The sequence below is a fragment of the Falco naumanni genome, chromosome Z (assembly GCF_017639655.2).
Source record: "Falco naumanni isolate bFalNau1 chromosome Z, bFalNau1.pat, whole genome shotgun sequence".
NCBI classification, from domain to species: Eukaryota; Metazoa; Chordata; class Aves; order Falconiformes; family Falconidae; genus Falco; species Falco naumanni.
The window spans coordinates 73,664,641-73,687,636 of NC_054080.1; the positions used below are offsets into that span (position 1 = coordinate 73,664,641).

The window sequence follows — 22,996 nt, forward strand, 5'->3', positions numbered from 1 at the left end:
TTGTCTGTTTAGGGGGAAATGAGTTTTCCAACTTTCAGTAGCAAGGGGACAATGCATTTAAATTTATGAAGAACATGAAATGAGTGACTGGACAACAAGGGTGGGGGTGTCTTTCTTGGCCATCCAGAAGGAAAGATCAGGTGCATGTTGCTCCTGTGAAGGGCTGAATTTTGGCAAAGTGATGGGCAAACAAAGAAACTGTGGCTGTATTCACCTTACTCTGGAGGTTTATACTGATCCCAGTGTCTCCTAACCAGCTTGGCAGGACTGAATCGACAGGTGCCATGGTTTCCGGGCTACCCCTGTTTCCTTTTCATACAAACCAAGTGCAGACAGAGGTATATGCCTGAACCTAGCCCCAAGATGGGTTCTGGACATAGCCGTGATGCATTGGTCTGAGAGACTGGAAGGTCTCCTGGTTCCTCACTTAGGAAGAAGACTGTCTATAGACAGTAATTTTTTCCCCATTACCATTACACACTGCAGTGCTCCCTCTATTCCATGGGAAGGCTACAAACAACCATAGTTTGACTTGCAAACCTGGTATGCCATCAGGAGCCTGTGCTGTTTTCCACATAATGTGGTAGTCCCTCGAGCCTGGCTTAGAGGAAAACCGTGCCTCACGAATGTGTATTTTTGAGAGAAAAGCTCGCAGATACAACAAACTGGAGAGGAGGATAGGAGCTGTTGTGATAAGGAGAAATAGCCAGATCTGATACCATCTGATCTGCAGTACTGGGCTCGCCACCTGAATGAAATTACTCTTCTCTCACAGCAATGGGGAAAGAGAAACAAGCACTTCAGTCCTGACAGAGCTGTTCCTACAAGAAGGGTTGCATGAATTTATTCATGTTGTATTCTTGTCCGTGTTAGGAGCATATAAATGTAACTGAAAATGGAAAGATTAACAGCGTCTCAGAGTTGCCACTTGGTGGGTGCGTGGTAGCACCCACAATATGGATGCTTGAGGATTTAATGAACACAACGTGGAGGTCAGACAGCTGACATCTTGAATATTACTGAATCTCAGATCCCTAGATCCTAATCAGATGAAACCATAAAACCAAGAACAATTATGTGAACACCATCCACATAATTTTTAAATAAAAATGTATTAAGTTGAGTGACAAACTCAAAAGCTTGCTGCTGATTAGTTTTGCTTTCAAAAGAACATATCATTCATTGGGAATTAGTGTGAGGGTTTGAGAAATCAGGAGGTAATTTAGCTAGTCAAAAAAGGGAGGGCCAGGGAGAAGACAGGGTGATATTGTTGACCAGATGTTAACATGTATCACCAGACAGTTGCAATACATTTAAAAGCAGGTTTGTGAGCAAAAGCAGGTGATTTGGACAAGAACAGCTAGAGAAAAACTTGAAAGGATACAGATTTTTAGGTTATAACTGAGACAAGGTTTTTATACTTTGTGGTTTGAACCAATGTTATTCTAATTACATCTGAATAAAAACTACTGGAAAAAGACACTAAAGCCAAAGCTGTCAGGACATGACACAAGTAAGATTTTTCATGCTGTGTTAATTTGGCCCACTTGTGAATATGCCTTCTAATCAAGTCTTTAGTTAAATGATCACACGCTGTGTTCATAACACATCCCCTCTGCACTGAATGAATAGAATATTTGGGAGAATCATTAGACCTTGGTTACATGTAACAACCCTAGACTGCTCACTGAAGTTGACAGAAAAGTTTGGATTTCCACAGCCAGTCTAGGAAACTTGCAAAAGGTGACATCCAGAAAATTCTCCCCCTTGAACATCAATCAGTGGAGGGGAAAAAAACCCCACACGTACTATTAATCTAATTATGAGGGGTCTGATATAGACAGATCCTTTTTTGTACCATAAGCAATACATGACATTAGAACCAATACTTACCATCCCAAAAAAAGCTGCAAAATTCAGATGTTAACGGGGCACTTACGACAGCAGCTGGTTCTATGCCATGTAAGTACTTCTGCAAGGTGGAGAGTGTTGATGCTGAAGATCACTTAGTATGCCCAGTGTGGTTTATCTCACTTATGTGAGTGAGTAATCAAAGGTGATAAGCTTGTTTCACAAGAAAAATGAAGGGGCTCTGAGTCTCAGGATTTAATTCATGACCTCAGCAGTGTACGATGAGAACTGGGGAACCACACACGTGTTCCTATCTTGAAGTAAACCAGCATAAACTGCAGCTCACACTCCCAGGGCACCTGCTTGTAGAGCTGTCATCTATCCAATTTCTAAGGCCCAGCCAGGAGCAATAGCAAAAAAGCTATCTGAGTTCGTGTTCAAATTTCTATGTGGACATCCTATTTTTATCGTTCAGTAGCGACAGCAAGAGCTGTTCACTGTAAGATGAAAAACAGAAAGCCTGACGTCATTATTGCCTCTGGTGCAAACAAAATTTTGTAATAAGTGCTCCAGGTTCATTCTTAACACAGAAGTGAAAAATCTCATTACACATAGCTTTATACACAAGGAGCTGTTGAACTTCCTGATGAAAATCAGTAGTTTTTAAAAATGTGTTCGACTGATCATAGTAATTTGAGGCTTTTGAATAACCGGTATTTGTTGCATAACAGTTGTGGACAAGTTAAATGACTTGAGAGAGAGCATGTGGAATTATGTACGTGCCTATATGTTTGTGACAGATGAAAACGTTCCTTGCAAATTAGAAAGACCTTTTCCACAACAGACTGTTGGCTTGCTGGGACTCCCTGGCGTTTCTTCAGATTATTCACATTGCAGTATGCCAGAGCCCTTGGATAGAGTTATGGAGATGCTGATGCTCATGTGTGGGGTAGATTTCCCCTGGTGCAGCTCAGATCACTCACCTCGGTATCCCTTCTAAATGCCACTGTCATTGCCTAAACACAATGCATATTCATATTCTCCAACTGATGCTCAAAAACTTGGGTTGAAAAGTCACACCATTAACTAGCTGAAATGCAAACTCTGTGATAGCACATTTGTATACATTTTCAAGCAAAGCTGATATTTTAATAGTCTTATACATAAGTAAAATGCAATGACATTATTGTTGTTCACCTTCATGAACCTTTCTTGTCTCTTAGGATATGTTGATATTGGGCTGATTCCGAAAGGTGCGAGGGGAATCAAAGTCACGGAAGTTGCAGAAGCAGGAAATTTCCTTGCTGTGCGAAGCAAAGACCCAGAAAAATATTATCTGAACGGAGGCTTTATCATCCAGTGGAATGGTGAATACAAAGTGGCAGGCACGATATTTCAGTATGACAGAACAGGGGATCTAGAAAATCTGACTGCTCCAGGTCCTACCAATGAATCAATATGGATTCAGGTAAATAGCAGATCACTAACAGAACCTTCTGGGGTTTGATGGCAGCAGAATGTGCTGGGGCTCTGAAACTGAGGCTGGAAAGATTATAAATCACTGTTATTATCCTGCCTGAAAACAGATGTTCAGTATCGTAGTCTTATGATTTTTAAAGGCTGATATAATCCAGTGCTGCCTCTGCGACAGGGATCTTGCCACCTATAGTTGGTCAGTTCTGTGCCCAAACTTCCTTGTCTCCTGTGCCAGCTTAGCCCAACATGTGGCTGTGATGAGAACCAGACCCAAATGAAAAGTAACTATCAAAAAAAGGGAGCTGATGTCAGGCTGTGAACAGTGAGAGCTAGGGAAGGCTGTCAGCAGTAACAGCCTACACTGAGCAAAGAAAACACAGCATTAGACAGATGGATTAATAGCTTGTGGTAAGTGAAATGGATCCATTTAGCATCCACTGAGGCTGCTCCCTTTTGTTTCTTCTGTGTTGCTTTATAGAGTCTTAACTTAAACATAACCAGCTTCTGTTAGTTCTGCAGAAATAGTTTTCAAAAGGCCCTTTTTTCTCTGAATGTATCTTTCCTGGCTTGTTTGCCTCTGTGTGTGCCACACAATTAAAAGGAGTATTAGGGGTGTGATGGGAGCCACTTTAATGCTTTGAATGCCTGGTGAGAAGACACATCTAATGGGTGCTCAATCTTCACTGTCAGTAACAAGGTCAAAGAAACAATTAGGGGGAAGAGTAGAGGTTCATGCTGAAGTCTTTTATTCTTTGATGATGGTTTGCTTTTCTCCCTCTCATCAGCCAAATGGTAAATTTCTGGAGTGGCTCTTCTCCACTGGAATTTTCCTTCTTAATCCGGAAACACTGAAAAATAATATTAAAGCCATGTCTAATAAAGTTTGTCATTTTCTGACCTACTGGGTGTTTTGTAACAGCTGTTTCAGAAGGGTAGGGAAATCATAATTGATAATAGTGATAGGAAATAGCTCTTAATCAGCAACGCGTTTGGCCGTGCCTTGGATGGACTTTGCATGATCTTTTCTTGCAGTCAATTGGATACCAATAATACTGCCCCACTTATTCCCACCTGTGCTTGCAAAAGTGCATGGCAAACAACTGTGTCTTAGAAAGACCAATGTATGCCACTGTCGGCACACAAATGGAAGTTTTGCCAGTCTGCTTTTCTGAACGGTTATTAGGCTTCAAAATGGGCAGTTTTAAAACCTTGCTGCTTATTCTATTTTCATGCTTTGAAAGCTTTGGGTCAGTAGATTATGAAAATTGTAAGTAATTAAATAAATCACTGTCTCTTCCAGCTACTTTTTCAAGAAACTAACCCTGGAATCAAGTATGAATATACTGTACGTAAAGAAGAAAGTCATGAGAATGAGATTGGAGAGCCAGAGTATTTTTGGCAGTATGGAGACTGGACAGCCTGCAGTGTTACCTGTGGAAGAGGTAATTCCTCACTTACCTTTCCTATTACTGTTTGTCATCCTTAAGTTTTCCAGACATCATCCTCAAAGAGGTAAAGTCCTTTAATCTGCATTTAGTGGGAGATCAGATGGTTACAATAATGTATTTTGGCTTAAGGATAAACTGTTATTAAATGATTTAGGGCAAGTAGGTTTCTAGAACAGCTGCCCTGAAATTCCCAACGTCTGTGAACCAAAATGAAAAACTGCAGTTTTCTTTTCCTCATATTTTTTGTCAATATTGTTCACAACTCTACTTCCCAGAAATACTAATTTATAACCTACTCGTTTCCCTACTGAATCTTTCCAATATCTTAACTACAAAAAATATTGTCCTTATCTGTCCTGCCTTGATAAGCAACAATGCTTTTTGTGCGTTTCTCAATAATTATTTTATTTAAATCAGTCTTGAGGACTTACATGTCTCTGCCACTCTCAGTACAGTGGCTTGGGAGCAGCTGCAGTTATATTGTTCTGTGCAGCATGTTAAACCAGACAAGCAGAATGATGACCATGAAGCAAGATCTAACAACAGGTCTAGAAGTTTGCCTGTGTTAACACACAGAAAATGCTATCAGAAAAATGTTCTTTAAAGTAGTTAACAGATCAATGAGATGAAGTTAATGCTTGCAGTAAACCAACAATGATGATAAAAAGACAAGGTTTTTTTACAAAAGTAAAGGTTTTCATCCATCCTTTGTGGGAATCATTTTTGAAAGATGAGAAAAGTGTTGTGTGTGAAAGGAAGTCTGCACATGGGAGGAAGAGATTGCAACCTTCTGTCTGAATTAGTTCCTGAGTTTCAGTGGACAGAAGATCCCTGGAGATAGAACGGGAACCTTTTTCTTTGAGTATCTGTGTGAAAACCGTACAGAACAGTAGAAGATCGATGTTACAGCCACTGGACAAACAACTTGAAATAAAACTTTTTCTAATGCTAGGGTATTGTCAGTGGGTTTTGATAATTACTGCTTGCTTTAACTACTTTCCAGAAGGAAAGAAAAAGACAAACAAATGTTGTAACAAATCCAGCTGGAAGTCCAGAAGCAGCGATGATTACAGGAGTTAACAATATTTTAATACTTCCTGTCAGGGAAGACACTAAAATAAGGCATTTTCAGTGATTTGAACCAAGGGCATTGTATGGCCTTAATTCTAGAATATTAGAAGAATTGTAGAAGAATAGTGTAAATTACCCCACTCCCCAAAAATATTTTGAGATATATATAATGGACATACTATAGAGATGTTTGTACATCCATATATATATATATGTGTTTGTGCAAATATCTGTGTGGCTTGGGTTTTGGTGTTTTGTTTTTGTTGGTGGGTTTTTTTTTGAGAAGAGTCTCTCAGCACAAAACAGTGTGTGCTTTCTGTTTAGCCGAAAAAAAAAAAAAAAACCCAACATTTTCTTCAAGTAGGTACCCAAAACAAATGTTTTGCTTAATTGCATGCTGTCTGCTTTAGTTCTGATACCTAGTTGTGAATAATGCTTAATATAACAGTTGGCATGATAACAAAAAAAAAAAAAGGGGGAGAAAAGTGTTATTACACTGTTTATTATGTTGTTCGGGGGTTTATCTTACATGAGCTGCTTTACTTTTCCAAGAACTTTTTTTCACTAAGTAAATTTGCAACCCTGTGTACTACCTTTTGGTCAAAGAACTGTTTGACTTGGCTTTGGTTTCTAACTGCCACATGGATTATTTAGGGGCCTTCAGGCCCCTAAACCAAACGTGTTTGGGTTTTTCCCCCAGTTTTTATTTAATAAGTAGCTTCCCCTGTTTGCTGTCTTTGGACTTGTAATAAATATTTCTTGAGCTTATTGGCTTTTTCTTTGGATAAGTAGATATTATATGTTTCAGGCAAGATTGTGGACTTACTGACATGAGTTTGCAGGGGAGCAAAGAGGTGCATCACAGTTCAGAAAGGACACAGAAACCTTCTCAGTTCTCTGCATTCCTTTGTGGACAGAAGAAAATGAACAGAACCTTTGGTCTCTTTCCTCTGAGTTACATACATTTATAAAAGTAACTGAACAGGTCTAAAGGAGGGTGTAATCGGCTAATACGTGATGAAGTCAGGGTATTGTTGCTTGTTCCCTGCCATGAAAAAAGGGAAAGCCTGGCACAGAGATTCAGTGCATCACTTGAGCCATGAGAGCTCTGACATTTGTCTGCAGTTTTCTGCAGGTACCCGATGCTTAATCTGGTTGTGCTCTGGGCTGTCTGAATGTGGGCCAGATGTATTGTTCTCGTATTAGCTTGGCACTGAATCTGAACTAGCTGGCCCTCCTAAGCACCACACTGGTGCAGTAATGTAGCAGGTTTATGCCCGGATGATCAGAGAACAAACACGTCAGTGAAAATACCCGGAGCTTTGCTGCATAAATAAAGGGCGTAGCAGCAGGGAAGGTTTATTTGGAAAATGTTAGCTCTATGTCATTACGGAAATTTGGAAACTCTAGAGTCTTGCTACTTTTAGCAGGGAATATGGGCATGATTGTTGACCTAGAACCAGAAGGTCTCACACGGTGATGCATTGTTGTGGTTTGATCCCCATTGTTGTGGTTTGATCCCCCGAGTTCAGTTCAGGAGCACGAGGCAGAATAAAGGCAGAACTGAACATTCCCAATGTTGCTGGATTAAGCAACACACTTTTCTGACTTCCACAGAACTTACTTCTGGCTTTGAACGATGAGATTATTTTATCTGAAGGTACAGTCTGTTCACATTTAGAATTTATTGATGGCAGTAACAGACCTGTTGTGCCAAATTCCAGGCGTTTGAAGAGTTTTGAAAGGTTTGCAAGATGAAGTAGGCAAGATCATCTGCTATGGTTGTGCTGTATGACAAGTCGAAAAGTTGCATTTATTTAGACTAATAGTAGTAAAATAACCTTCAAGGAATTCTGCAGTTATTATGTGGTAAATAAGAAACCAGTAGTTTTTGAGGATGAAAGGGAGGGCCAAGAAAGACAAACTAACTTTGATGGCCACAACCAGCGGGAGAACTTGATCCTTGCCTAGAATTTTGTTCTCTTGGCAAACCTGGACCCACCTAAAGATTCAGCATAGGGCCTGTCATCATGACCAGTCAATATGGTAGCAGTACATCCAAGTGCACTGTGGCCTTCTGTAGCCACAGAGATAAGGACAATGCAAACAAATGTATTCTGGAGCCAGTGACTCAGTGAAGCTGAGTTAGGGAGTGACACATGGGACTACAGGCACAGGAATGGATTGATACAGGAAAGCGTCATCTCTCCTGAGAGAAAAAATACAGTTTTGTATAATACAGCCCCTTATCCAGGGAACGTACCTGGAAAACATGCCAATGATGACTACTATCTTTGTGGAGTGAAGCTGTCCCTTCTCCCAGGGCAGCTCCATGAAGATATTTTCAAAAGTGTATTCTTGACCTCAAAGTAGCACCCTGACCCATATCCTTCCCCAGCTCCATTGCAACTGAGAAAGAGTGCTTATGTTTTCCTTCATTTCCTTCATGTTCCGTTGTCTTTTGTAGTCTCAAAGAGTGGGTCTGGTCAGTCTACAGTAACACCTTTTAACAGGGATAAAATACTGTCTGAAAAATCAATGTTTTCCGTAGCAAACATACCTAATACTGCATGAAGGGAAAAGGGCAACACATTGCAATACCTGATATTAATTTGCAATGTAGAGTATGGTTCAGTAATTATATTGCAGTCCATTTCATGGCAAACAAACACTGAAGGGGATAATTACGGTAGAAATCGTAAGTCTCACACTGTCCTCACTGCAGGGCAGTTTGACTCTTTGCCTGCCATTTGCTTTATGCAGAAGGGAATTGCTTTGCAGTTAGAATGTGTGTACACTGGCCTACGTCCTGCACCCTGTGGCCGAGAGCTTGTCCATCCGGAGCCTACTGTCAAGACAGCATGTAAAACCCTCAAGCTTTTTTATAGGAAGATTAATTTAAATGACTCACAGTGTTGTTTCGTAGACCAACTACCCATTATTCTTTCTTTACATAATGGTCGATTAGAAATTACAAGTATAAATCCTTCATCCTTATCTAAAGGCTTTAATCATGTTTCTTAGAGCTGCCTTTGAGTGGCATTGAATGTAATAAGAAGCAAAGCACAGCACAGCTGCAACTAAGGGAGAATATTAGGCAACCTCAACAGTTTACTTCTCCATAGATAACATCAGTAATTGGCAAATTTTTGAAGCTTTGCAAAAGGGCTTAACTGTTAAGATTTGTTTGGGGGTTAATTGTTATGTGCCCTCTAAATCCATCACAACTGCTATCAGGGCAACTTTGCAAAATTACCTCCAGATGTTCCTGAACTGAAATGTGGTACTAAACTTGTAGCACTGATTTTAGAAAATGACGGTAACTGTATTTTCCTTCACTACTATGGGTCTAAATTCTATCACACCAAGAATGCAAAGGTTGGCTCTTGTATTGTGTACGTAACTTGTGCATGCACTGAATATAATTTGTTCATTCAAATCTGTTCGACAATTGCTAGTCCTTGTTCACAATCATTAGCCCTTGTTCTCGTTGGGGACTTCAGCTTGCCAGATGTCTGCTGGAAATACAGCACAGCAGAGAGGAAACAGTCTGGGAGGTTCCTGGAGGGTGTGGAAGAGACCTTCCTGACACAGCTGGTCAGTGAGCCAGCCAGGGGAGATGTCCTGCTGGGCCTGCTGGTTACAAACAGGGAAGGACTGGTGGGTGAAGTGGTGGTCAGAGGATGTCTTGGGCATGGAGATCATGAAATGACAGAGCTTTCAGTTCTCTGAGAAGTAAGGAGGGTGTCAGCAGAAGCGCTGCCTTGGACTTTTGGAGGGCCGACTTTGGCCTGGTTAGGAGGCTGGTTGACAGAGCCCCTTGGGAGAGAGTTCTGAAGGGCCAAGGGGTCCAGGAGGGCTGGACAGTCTTCCAGAAGGAACTCCTAAAGGCTCAGGAGCAGCCTGTCCCCATGTGCCAAAAGACAAACCAGGGGAAAGACCAGCCTGGCTGAGCAGAGCTCTGGCTGGAACTCAGGGGGAAAAGGTTTATGACCTTTGGAAGAAGGGGCAGGCAACTCATGAGTACTACGAAGGTGTCATGAGGTTATACAGGAAGAAAATTAGAAGGACCAAAACCCAGCTAGAACTTAATCTGGCTACTGCAGTGAAGGACAATAAAAAATGTTTCTATGAATACACTGGCAACAAAAGGGGTGCTAAGGAGAGGACACCATAGTAACAGTGCTGTTAGTCCCTTTGCTTCCCAGGAGAAAGGTAAGTCACAGAGATACTGTGACCTACCATCTGCATATTAATTGCTGTGAATTAATAGCACAGTTAATTTAATGGGAGTTAAACGTGTTTCTTCAGTCTTTTTAGTCCTTGGGATTTGTTTGGGCCTAATGCCACTGTTTCAATGCCTCTGTATCAGTCTAGCTACAACCTTTCAAGCTGTAATATTGCAATACTATTTTTTTTACACTGTGCAGCACAGAACCTACCTCAAATTGCTGCAGAACTCTGTGGAAAGCAGGCCCCTGGAAACCAGCTTTCTTTAGATTCCCACTAGAGTAATGCAGTATTTTGGTTCATGTTCCTTTCTGTTAAATGGGCGGGAGTGTTTTTAAGTGGAACTGTTAGGAAATAACCCAAATTGTATGTATGGAATGTCTCTGTGTGTCCCTCTAGCACTGTGCTTTGCCTCTTGTGATGAGTGTTGTGTATTATTTATTTAGAAGACAGATCTTCTCCCTCATATTATGGCATCATTGTTTTCAGCCAGGTTTTGTACCAAAACATCTTAAAAGTAGAGTTCAGCATTAAGAGTCACAGGGTTATAGTTTTGCTCATACACTCCAGTTTGTATTCTGCTTAAACAGCTTTCCCAGAAGTACAAATAAAAGATCACCTTGCTGTGAATAGCCTGATTTGGCTGTGTTTCCTCTTGCCTGTGAGTAATCTGAGAACTGTTCATTGCCCTTTAAACCTGATTCCCAAAAGAGCTCTGCTTAACACCTTTTCAGCTCGATTAAAGGATGCTCATACCTGACTTAGCTCATCCAGCAGAACTGACCTTCACAGCTGTTACTGTATTCTGGGATGTGGAGTATAGCCAGTGTGTACTCTTTATCCTGGAGGATTTCTGCAGCTCATTCCCATGATCCCTGATCCTACAGGGATTACTGTTCCGTTATTTTTGTGTGTCTTGCTCTTGCAGGGGTGCGGCGCCAGATTCCCCACTGCATGCGGAAGGGAGGTGGAGTGATCAAAAACTCCTTCTGTGACCCAGCAACGCAGCCAAATGGGCGACTGAAGAAATGCTATGAAAAGGACTGTCCACCCAGGTAACAGATATTGGGAGGGCTCCAGTAACATTAAATAGCAGTCTTATTCAAAGAAAGATGTTGTTTCTAATACTCCATTAGTGTGTCGTCTATGGCCTGCCATGGTGAGAGCTCCCAAGCATTTCAGAGCAACACGGCAGAATCCCAGTAACAGAAAATTTGGAGTGAGCTGCCCTAAGAGGTTACCAATGCAAGTTACTGAGCAGTCTGTGCTGAAAAAGGCAGAGAATGGTCCCTTATCTGTATAGGTAATCTTTTTTGTTCAGTTCAGGTGTGCCTGAAAACAGTGCAAATTCTTACTTATTTTAACAATCTTATTCCTGTCTTAGCTTGAGTGATAATATATTACTGTGTCTTCCAAAAACAAACTTGAAGAGAAGGGTTTTTAGCCTTTTGATGCTGTTTTTCAATATTTTTGATACTCCTTTGTCATTTTTTTGAGGGATGATGAGTGGAAATGCTTGTTTCTATAATTATTATACATTCTTTATGACAGTTATTGTCTCTTTTTATCATGTCCCTTCCTATTTTTTCCCTTCAGCAAAGCGCAGCTTGCTTCATTTTGTGATCACAGAGGAACCGTTTTTTCCATTCCCATAACTTTATTTTAATTCATCTTCATCTCGTTGTTTTTCTGTTGTACAATGTTAGCGAGTAGGGTAGGGAAGGCTAACCGCAGCAAACATTCCTGGTGACAGCAGAACTGTGGGCTTGTAAAATAGGCACAGATTTGCTGGAAGTGGTTAATATTGGCTTTGGTTTCATGGTTTAGATACTGGAACATCATGCTTTTGTCTTGTATTGTCTTTGGAAATTATCATGTTGTTCACAATGGTGTACCAGTCTTTCCCTAGCAATTTAGTTAAATCAGAATCAAATCAAAGTCATTATCATGATTCCCTTAAAGTGTATTGCATTACATTGCAAGCAGTGAATTTCACGAAGCTTTTCCATAAAATATTCTGCATGGCTGTTGGTTTTATTAGTTGTTTCCAAGTATCTTCACAGCAGTGTATGATTCTACCTCTGGGAATTACATCTTCGTGGTAGCAGCCTCTGTAAATGACTTAAAAGCATAAAATACCAGCATTATATAATTCTTTGTGGACTGGTAGGAAATCAATTGACAGTAGATCAAACTTACTAAGTAGTTGACTAGTTAACAGCTGAGGCTACCCGTATGTGGGGGTGTCTTTTGTTTATAGCATGTATAAACTGTGCTGTTTATTCCACAGTTCCAAATTAGCTCAATTTATCTGATTTGTTCTAAGTGACTGCACTATTCAGACCTGCTCTTGAAAGTAAGCATGCAGAATTTGTCTCATTGGGCAGATCACAGAATTATGTGACTTGTCAGCCAAGACCTTCTGAAGGCCAGGCAGAACAGTTCTCATATACTGCCTGATTGATGTTTATCAAGTTCATTCTGCACTGCAGAGGAAAGCACTAGTTACCCTTCTGAGGACAGCAAAATACTGACAAAATGCAGTGCAGGAAACCCATATGTATCTAGTTCTAAAGTCATGTTGTATATTTCTTTTTCTTTTAATAACAGAAGAGTCACTGTAGTAGTTTGACCAAGGGTCTGAGTCCCTGTTCTGGCTGCTGGCAGGGCCTACCTGCTTAAGGAAGAGTTAAGACAAGGCAAGCATAAATTATATCCCTTACTAATACTCTTCCAGCTTCCAGCTAGTTTTAATTTCAGGCATTTCCAGAGGCTTTTATGGCTTGTCTAATCAGTAACCTCCAATGGACCTCTGTTCTTAAGCACTTGTCCAGCCTCTCTCTACAACCTTGTAAAACTTCTATCGTACACAACTTCCTCTGCAAGAAGTTCCACAGCTTTAATGGCTACTGTGTGAAGCACCACCACGTCTCACTAGTTTATGTTGGTGGTCCTGAGATCTTCTGTTGGAAGAGATGACCGTGAAGAATGAATTCCTGCCCCCCTTCCCAAGCCCTTCCTTTTGTAGATCTTGTCTCTGTTCCAGGCTATAGTCCCAGCATGGAATATAGTTGGTATTTGCTTTCCATGGCTTGTGTCACACTTAATCCAGACAGATGGTTACACGTCTTCATTTGAAAAGCAAGACATCGCTTAGTGCAGTTTGTTAGCTCTAAAGAAAATATGAATGTTGGAGGAGGGTGTGACTGTCCCATACAGCATGATACAGGGTAACTGAGAGATCACGTGAAGCTGCTGAAAGCAAAGCGTTCTGTAGAGAAGTGGATAAATTCTGTGCTAGCTTTGAGGACAGTGCTGTTAAACACAACACTGCAGGGAGCCTTTGGTTACTGCTGCAGCCACAGGACTGAAACTTAGATGGTCTCACTCCTCCCAACAGTGAACCAGGTTCTTTATAGAAACATCCTATCTAAAGCAAAAAGGATGTTCTTGCATAACCCTCCCTCCTATGATCTGCTGATGGAAAACTTACTACGATGAAGCTAGCTACTAGACTACTACATCAGAATTAGGTAATTTATCAGACGGTAGCTACAGGCAAAAAATAACCTTACTCTAATGTTTGTCACTCTCACAAACAAGATCTTATTAATTCATTTCAGGAAGTTAATTACAAACTGTTTAAATTACAGGCTTCTGAGAAGTCCAGGTCTTAACATTCTTGTTTGTTAGCTGATGTAGTTTACATTTATTTGTCCCCACACTTTCTACTAAAAGAATCTGGAGCAAAACAAATAAAATACTGAAAATGTTGCAATGCATGTATGCCATATGTTGACTCAGAACAAAATAAAGATGGCTGAACAGTTGACAGTTACGATGTCGTGCAGCCACTCGTAAAACTTGGGTGATATTGCTTAGCAGGAGTGCAACGAGACTGTAGTATAAATGCATGGGTTTTTTCATGTTATGCTGTGGAATATGTTTTCCAGTTATATGTTTCTTTGGTAGGCAGGTATTTAGCTCCATAGGTGTTAATGATTAAAATCAGTCAATACTACTTGAAGAGTGAGATTTAAATTACTTAGGTGTTGTGAATAGAAGTTTTGCTCTCTCCAATTGCCTGAAGCCTTTTTAACCTGACTACCCACTTGAACAGAGTAATCATAAACAGATTATTTTACAAGTACTTGGTATCTCCTGCTTTTTATCTGCTGTTCCTGTATTATCCTGCTTCCAGACTGCCTAGTAGACTCCAGTAGCATAGTAACAATAGGAAATCTTGTTTCTGTTATAATACACAGAATGAAAATCAGTATGCTGTTGGTATCTGCAGTGCCTGGTGCTGCACAAACACATAGTAAGAGGAGACAGTCTGTCTTTAGGTGTGACACAATGGGGTGGGAGGGAGGGAGCATGTTCCTATGGGAACAACAGCCTCATAGGCATGAATATAGCAAACTTTGTTTCCAGAATCCCATTTTCAGCAGGATCCATGCCTCGCTGAGCACACATCATGAGGTATAGATGAGGAGTGTGTAGTGGCCAAGACTGTTGGGCCCTGCCATAATTGTCACAGATGCTGGAAACTCGATGTGGGAGGAAAAGAGATCGGTCTCATTTAAGGCAGCTGAATGCCACCTGAGACAATCAGATTGTCTCCCTACCTCTGTGCCAGGCTGGATTGCTTAACAGCTGAGCACTCACAGCTGCAGTTGAAAACTAACTGAGGTTATGCTTTCACTAGACAGACAGCTGTCTAGTTTGACAGCCTCAAGAAAATCAGTGCTCACACAAATTAATTACCCAAATCATGCATTTTGCTTGTTTGTTTGTTTCTTACCACAATCTTTCCATGCCATGCCTGCCTGTGGAGACAAGAGAGTCCTGTCACTTTGCAGGGACTAGGTGATGCATAAATATTTGAGAACTACGCAGTGTCTGTAGCGTAAATGCCATCAGAAACCAGAGGTAGGAACAAGTATTGGATGGTGGCCCCCATCAGGCTTCAGTTTCCACCAACTTGTCCCAGTCTCTCACCACAATCAGCACAGCTAGCTACTGGTTTTCTTCCCCATATCCTTTTTTTTGCCAGGCATCTCTCTGTAAGTGTGATCTAAAGAAACCCTTGTTGGTAATGTGCCCAAGGCTAAGTCTGTCTGGCAGCACCCTCCGCTCTTTAGCTTACAGCTGGGAGGTCCGACAGCTTGGTCATTTCAACTTTGTCATTTATAACCTGCCCAAGGCTAAGTCTGTCTGGCAGTGCCCTCAGCTCTTTAGCTTGCAGCTGGGAGGTCTGACAGCTTGATCATTTCAACTTAGAAGTTGCATGTTTGGTTCTCAGATTGCTGTGTTAATTCTGGATGTGTGCTCAGCAGTGACTTCCAGTTTTGGTTATGCCTCTGCCATGTGAGGAGACAGCAGAAGCTCCAAGATAAACAGTTTGGCAAAACAGTCATGCAAGTGCTGCTCCCTTCTGTGTGGTCCAGGACCTGCTTTGGAGCATCCTGTACCAGAACAGACAAATGAGTGGTAGATGTTCTGCTGTCCTTGCTTTGCCTTTTTTCCTCTCTGGCTGGGATGCTGTAATTAAGAAGTGCTCAGTAAGTTTCTCATGTGTGAGTGTTTAAGACATGTAAATGTACCCTAGAATGGAAATAGGAAAATGCACCATCAAAAACTCCAGTTACTGATAAGAATAAACTTCCAGTCAGAGCAAGTTTTTTGAAGTGTGTGTGGTAAACATGGTGTTGGGCAATTAACTACTTGAATTACCAGTACTGTTACCTGCACTGAATGAAGACCTCTATAGAAAAAGTTATATGACTAAGTGCAATTTAAGATTGACCATGTAGGTGCAACAGGATAAAATCCTAATTCTGTGATTTCTTAACCTTGGAGTACCTTACTTTCTTCCATGATTTTTTAAGAATGTTTTGCGTGCAGTAGTTAATCATGCACCATTAGTGCTGATCAGGATAGGTTCTACAGCAAGCTCTGATAACTTATTGCTAGGAGTTTGGTATATAAACCTGCAAACTGCTGAACTCTCACTTGGAGCCATTTGAGAATGGTGAGGGAGGGGGTGTCAGCTTAGCATGTCTGTAGCTTGAAATATGTGATATGATTTCATTAAAATTAATGCGGCAATTCACATACTTAAGTTGCATTCGTGCTGAAGTGTCAGCAATTTACAAGATATTAGGGATGATAAAATTGAAAAGAAGGTGCAAGAGATGAAAATAACCCTGAAAAGGCTTGATTCAGGTTCATTTTTCTTTTTTTTTATTTCTGTGTTCTGCTGAGGTGTGCTTACTTTTTCTCTTTAACCAGTTGTTAGTTTTCCTTTGCTGTTTGCAGAAGCCTGGAAGAGCAAGAAACAATCCAACAAAAGGCAGGAGAAGGAGAAAAAAGTTTTCTTTCATTACTGCAATGCCCAGAGACCTTTCACAGGGTTGTGGTGGCAATGGGCTGCATTCTAGAGCATGTAGCAAAACCGTATGTGCCCCAAAGGTTTTCTAGGGTTATTTACAAAGAAATGCAATATGTATACGTAACTAAAGAGAAGGAGGGTAGGTGTAAGTAACCCAGGGAAGATCAGGTAGTTACTCAAGTGAGCTATGTGCACAGCTTGATTGTTCTGAGTAACTATTATTTTTTTTAATGATTAGGAATAGATATCAGTGCCTTCCACATCAGTGACAGCTCATTTGCAACTGAAGTATAAATTAATCAGAAAACAGAGAAGGAACATGGAAACTACAGAGGAAAGAGGAGAGGGATTGTCAGGAAACTGAAGAAGACAGAAATGCAATAAGATGGGAGACAAAGCAAGGAGCAAAACCTATTATAAAACTGGACGTTGAACTTCTGAACATTTATCAGAATGGGATTATTTTGCTCTAAGTTCATTGACCTGAAAAGGAGAAAAATGTAGTAGAATGTTGTTGGTTGTAAGCCAAACCTAATTTTTTCTGCCTTTCTGTCTAGAAAGATATTTTCTAAACATATCACTGTTTTGTTTCCAGCTCAAGGCTTTGTCGTGACCTGCTTCAAAACTCAGGAACAAGTAATATTGTCTAGGAGCTTTTGTGGCTTAAAATTCACAGCTGAGCCAGATTACATACAGCAGCTTGGACCTATGTTCTTGCCTAGGGCACTCTTAACTGGAAGGAAGAAGACTTTCCTTGGTTGTGTTTTTTTTCTAAAAGTATAAAGGTATACATCTTTAGGCCAATGTCACAGTTGATGCCAGTGCTTCTCAAATAGTACAAACACAGAAATTTTTGCCCTCCTTTCTTATCATGGCAGGCAGGTATGCAGATATTAGATCGACTCTGGGTCAGCATGAGAAGAAATAGGTGGATGAAGCTGGGAAAAGGCTAAGGTAAACTGAATATAAAGGGGATGGCTCTTGTCAGTAAGGTGTTTTGCATTGGAAAATACTGCACTAGAGGAAACATTTATCTTTCATTTGATGGAACATTGCATAGCACGCTACAGAAGATCATCTTTAATTAGGAGACAAACACTTAAGGGGCTCATTTTTACTTCATGAAGGAGCAAAGGATGGAGAATTCCAGCCTAGTGCAGGCCCAGAGACTAGACCTAGAGGTACAGCACTGCAGGGCACGGATCCCATGTGGGTGCACACAGCATAGCTCTGACTAGCCTGGTTTTTGGAGTTGTTGCCTTGCTGCTTCCCCTTCTGGAGGTAACACAGGGCCCGTTTGAGCACTTGTGCAGTATTGCCTGCATAGACGTGTGTGAGGGGACTTTGTCCACCTCTGTGCTGTCATTACAGACCTTCCAGTGATTCTCATTTGTTAACTGTACTCAGGTAGCGATAAATAGATAGAATGGAGCAAATAGCTTATTAAACTTGTTAGCAGTTCCTCAGATTTGGATTTGAACCAACTACTCGGTGGATTCTTATACATTGTAGAAACATAATACTCAGTGCCTACTTCCATCTGGGAATCAGCATCTTTCAGTGATGGGCTGGTACTGGCGCACAGGGTACATGAGAAAGCTCAAGTGACCTGGACTTAATATGAAAACCATATGTCTGAATCCAGATTTTGAATTACTGGTTCCTTTTCTTGTAGTCTCTGACCTTTTCCTTAATGTGCTTATGATGGATTGTTTTCTGATGTTTCTTACCCCCATGTTTTCAGATGGTGGGCAGGAGAATGGCAGAAATGTTCAGCCACGTGTGGCCCAACAGGCCTGAAGAAGCGAACCGTACTTTGCATCCAGACAGTGGGATCTGATGAGCAGGCACTGGCTGTTACAGAGTGCCAGCACCTGCTTAAACCAAAGACCCATCTGTCATGCAACAGAGATGTCTTGTGCCCATCTGACTGGACAGTGAGCAACTGGACTGAGGTATATTCATGTCAGCTGTAATATTGAATTTTTTTTTTTCAAAATGACCTATTATATTCAGCAGAGAAGACCAATGACCTGCTTTTTTGCCCTTTTTTAATATTTTTTTTTTTTTTTTGCTAACATGGCTTCCAAGTCATTTGTGCAGAAGAATAAAAAACTACCCTGCTTGCTGACAACCTCAGCAAGTGTTGCCTGTTAGCTGTTTCTAGGGGTTTGGCTTGCTGAACTTTTGGGACTGCAGAACAGCATGCTTGCATGCTAAGAAGTTTGTAATACACTGTGTAATACTCATTACTGCTGTGACCAGGTAGGGGGAGGCTCTGTGTCATGTCTGTAAGCCTACAAAGAAGCATTTTTACATTCTTTATATTCGTATCTCTTGCATTAATAATTCTGCTGTTCTTCCCATAGCATGCAACCTTTTTCCTTCTAGTGTTAATCTGAAGCTCTAACAAATGCTAGAATATCTTTGTATCCTTTGGCAGTTAATTAAATATTGTGCAGTAATTTCACTGGCAGCTGATGGCCTGCACAATGTGAGATCGTCAAAATGACGACTGCAATATACTGAATTTGTTTAATATACTGCAACATATTCTGCAATGTTTGTTAGTGCTAGCAGGGAGCACTCATTTGCTGCGCTTTGTCATAGGTTTTAAGCTGTGGAAGGACCTCATGTCTCTTAGCTCTCTTTAGATTAGGATGCTGCTATCTACAGGTGTTTCACAACTTCACTTTCCACTGAATAAAGGCATAGTTCAGGGTCCCCAACATGTGGAGCGATCTACTTCTCCATGAAAACTAAAAATGCACTAAAATATTTCTTGCGAAGTGGGGAGAAGCAGGGTTTTAAGTTATATGAAATTTTAGAATTACCTTATTCTGATTCTGTTGTAGCATGACTTGCTTATGGTTCACCTCATAAATAGGTAGTTTAGTTACCAGTGTAGTTGACAATCATGACATATGCACAAGAAATATTTTCCATTCAGGTGTGAAAAAAAATGAAGTTTTTTTCAAAACTTCCAAGTCCAGTGATCTGGATGTAGAAGTTGAATGCACCATTAGCAAGTTCAGTGATTGGCCCCTTGCATCCTAGAAGACTTCCTCCATTAGGTTGTATGTAACACCTCCTTTCATACTCAACCAGTCATCCAGCTTTAGTACCTCAAACCAGAGAAGTGTGTTGAAATTCCAGATAGCCCTCAGTGGAGTGACAGCTACCGAAGGCATGGCTGTGCCTGTGGGGCTGAGTACGAAAAACATCATGGGAAAACAGAGTCTTCTTAGCTTTCAGCACCCTTTATATACACAACAGTGTTCCCAGTTATATAGAAGCCAGATAGGTTAATTACATTCAGTAGTCTGTAATTTAGGAGAGGCATGCTAGCAGCCCTGGCAGCATGTGGTGGTTACACTAAGACTGAATGAAAAATTAATTTCATAAAGTCAACAAGGATCTGTGAGCTGCATGGATGATCACAGCAGGTTCGTGGCACTGTGTGTAACCAGCACTGCGCCAGTCAGGTATTCTTTTGTTGGCAGGCTTTTATTCTGTTTTTTATAACCCTGGTGGAAAAGGTATTGGCTAAACAACTTTTGTGATTCACTGAAGAAATCAAATTCTAGTATATTACTTTCATGTTTTGTCTTTATTGTATAGTCTTTTTTCACTGCTGTTTCCCCAAGGTGACATTTACTGTTCTAAAAGTTTGGAAGGAACTCCATGATAGTAGAACATAACTAGAATGAAAGGCTTGTTCCTCAGGAAAAGCATGGTCATTGATTATAATGATGCTTCTTTATTATAAACAGATGCCATTTTATACTTATTTTTATTGATATGTGCAGCAGAATGAAGAGGGGAGGTACATTTAATTCTGTTTTGTTTGCAGTGTACTGTTACATGTGGTGGTGGAGTAAGGACTCGTAACGTCACTTGTGCCAAAAATAACGATGAGCCATGTGATACTTCAAAGAGACCAAACTCGAAGGCCCTGTGTGGTCTCCAGCAATGTCCTTCTGCTGGAAGATTTCTGATACCTCCACTAGCACCCAGAAGAGGAAAGATCATAATCAGAAAAACAACTGCTAATCCCAAACAGAGTCCTCCGCACAGAATACCCATACCAACCCCAAGATCCCATACAACAGCAAAAATACCTGAGCCTGAAAGTGTAACTCCCTGTTTGCCTACGTCCTCTGGTTTGGGTAATGGTTCAGAAAAAGAAGGAACAGTCAGCAGAACATCACAAAATAATTTTGCTGGGCCAAGTGATGTTTACAATTATCCAGTCGTTTCTACTGAAGATAGTTCACATCTAAATAGTACTTCACGGCCTTTTCATAATAGCTTAACTACTGAAATTATGAGGCATGCTGAAGACATTTCTGAAAGTGAGCCGGTTTCTACTCTAGAGAGTGAGGTGCAAAGAAGTGAGGACACTCCTGTCTCCTCTTTTACTCGTAATTTGGTAATAACTTCCAGCTATGATTACTTGACTGAAGAATCTGATGACATTGATGGGTCACTTGGAGGCAGTGAGAAACCAGCTGATCTCCTTTACAGCACAGAACTCAATCCTGAAATCAGAACCAGGAGCACAACTCTAGATACTGACTCTCCTGTCCTTCAAAATGAGAGTGTAACTTCTCAGCCCCTCCCAGTGTCTCATCACCAAGACCATTCTATGCTCTCCCCTGTTAGCAGAGCAACACAAGGGTTGGCATTTCCAACAACAGCAAACTATATCAGTCTGCAAGTTGATGTGCCTGTCGTAGAAGTAACTACCCCACAGGCATCAGTTACAGTAATGCCCACAGTGCTTGGTCATGTGCCAAGAGACCTGACTGGCAACAGAAGAGAAATGAAGCTACCTGACACCATAACCACCAGCACACTATCATCAGCTCTCAAGCATGGTCTCGGGAACCAAAGTCCAACATCTGAGGGTGTTTTAACAAATGTCACAGAAGGCAGCCACCTAACAACGTCCAACAATTTGCCTGGTGATGCCTACTGGATAGTAGGCAACTGGAGTGAGGTAAGTTATTTTTAACTCATTAAGTAAGTGGAGAGTATGAACAGCTGTCTGCACCTCTGATGAGGAAATAAAGCTCCTTAGTTTGTCATGATTACCTGAAATGAGTGTCATAAAAACAAATGAACTACTTCTCATAGAATTATTGGTAATTTGGAATATCTAATATTAGATTGTTTACATTATAGAATGTGTCTTTATTTATTAATTCTGCAAAACTGTCCATATCTGGATGGTGAAATTGTAAGGGACCAGTTGGTCACAAGTCTATGGGGTCTGATGGAATTCATCCCAGAGTACTGAAGGATCTAGGAGAAGTTTTAGCAGGACCCCTGTTGATCATCTCTCAAAGGTCTTGGGAGTCTGGGGAGGTCCCTGGTGACTGGAAAGTAGCCAATGTTACTCCAGTTTACAAAAAAGGTGTGAAAGAAGACCTAGGGAACTACAGACCTGGTAGTCTAACCTCAGTTCCTTGGAGAATTATGGAGAAGTTCATACTGGGTACTGTTGAAAGGCATTTAGAGAACAGTGCAATCATCAGGTGCAGTCAGCATGGGTTCACAAGGGGAAAGTCCTGTTTAGCTAATTTTATGTCCTTCTATGATAAGGTCACCCACCTAGCAGATGAAGGGAAGGTGGTAGATGTAGTTTTTCTGGATTTTAATAATGCTTTTCATAAAATCCCTCACAGTATCCTTCTGGACAAGTTGTCCAGCTGTGGTGTGAGCAGGTTCACAGTTTCTGGGTGAAGCACTGGCTGGATGGCAGGGCTTAAAGGGCTGTACTGAATGGAGCTACCTCTGGCTGGTGTCTAGTCATGAGAGGTGTTCATTCATCAGGGCTCAATTCTAGGGCCAGTTCTGTTCAATATTCTTATCAACTATCTGGATGGGAGTTGAATGCACCATCAGCAGGTTTGCTGCTGATCCAAACCGGGACGTGTGTTGACTCTCTCAAGGGACAGGAGGCTTTGCAGAGAATCTAGACAGATTGGAGCGTCGGGCAGTGATTAAGGGGACGAAGTTTAACAAGTCCAAATGCTGGATTCTGCTCCTGGATGGAGTAACACGGGGCACAAGCCGTGAGAGGCGCGGCTGGAGAGCAGCCCTGCAGGAAGGGGTCAGGGTGCTGGGGGCAGCCGGCTCAGTGAGCCAGCGGTGCCCGGGCAGCCGAGGGACAAACCGCATCCCGGGGGCACCAAAGGCAGCCCACCCCGCCGCTCAGAAGGGGCGACGTCCCACCGCATCCAGCGCCGGTGCGGCCTCACCCCGGGTGCTGTGCGCGGTGCTGGGCCCCACCATTTCAGAAGGGTGTGAAGGTCCTCGAAGGCGCCCAGAGGAGGCCAACAGCGCTGGTGGGAGGGCGGGAAGGCCCGGCCTGCGCGGGGCGGCTGAGGCTCTGGGCTCCTCTGGTTTGGAGCAAAGGGGGCTGAGGGGCGACCTGGCTGCTCTCTGCAGCTTCCTGGGGAGGGGACGTGGGGAGGGAGGTGCTGATCCCTTCTGCCCGGGGTCCGGTGACGGACACGCG

General features: G+C 41.7%; 1 protein-coding gene across 2 annotated transcripts in view; it reads left to right on the top strand.

The window, feature by feature from the left end:
- Positions 1-22,996, top strand: part of ADAMTS12 (ADAM metallopeptidase with thrombospondin type 1 motif 12) — a 163,703-nt gene that overhangs the window by 121,167 nt on the left and 19,540 nt on the right. For both annotated transcript variants that reach the window (XM_040580500.1, XM_040580499.1), the window contains exons 15-19: positions 3,075-3,319; positions 4,628-4,769; positions 11,005-11,131; positions 18,215-18,425; positions 20,324-21,472. In XM_040580500.1, the coding sequence (XP_040436434.1) occupies positions 3,075-3,319; positions 4,628-4,769; positions 11,005-11,131; positions 18,215-18,425; positions 20,324-21,472 (1,874 nt within the window). The remainder of the gene's footprint in view (positions 1-3,074; positions 3,320-4,627; positions 4,770-11,004; positions 11,132-18,214; positions 18,426-20,323; positions 21,473-22,996) is intronic.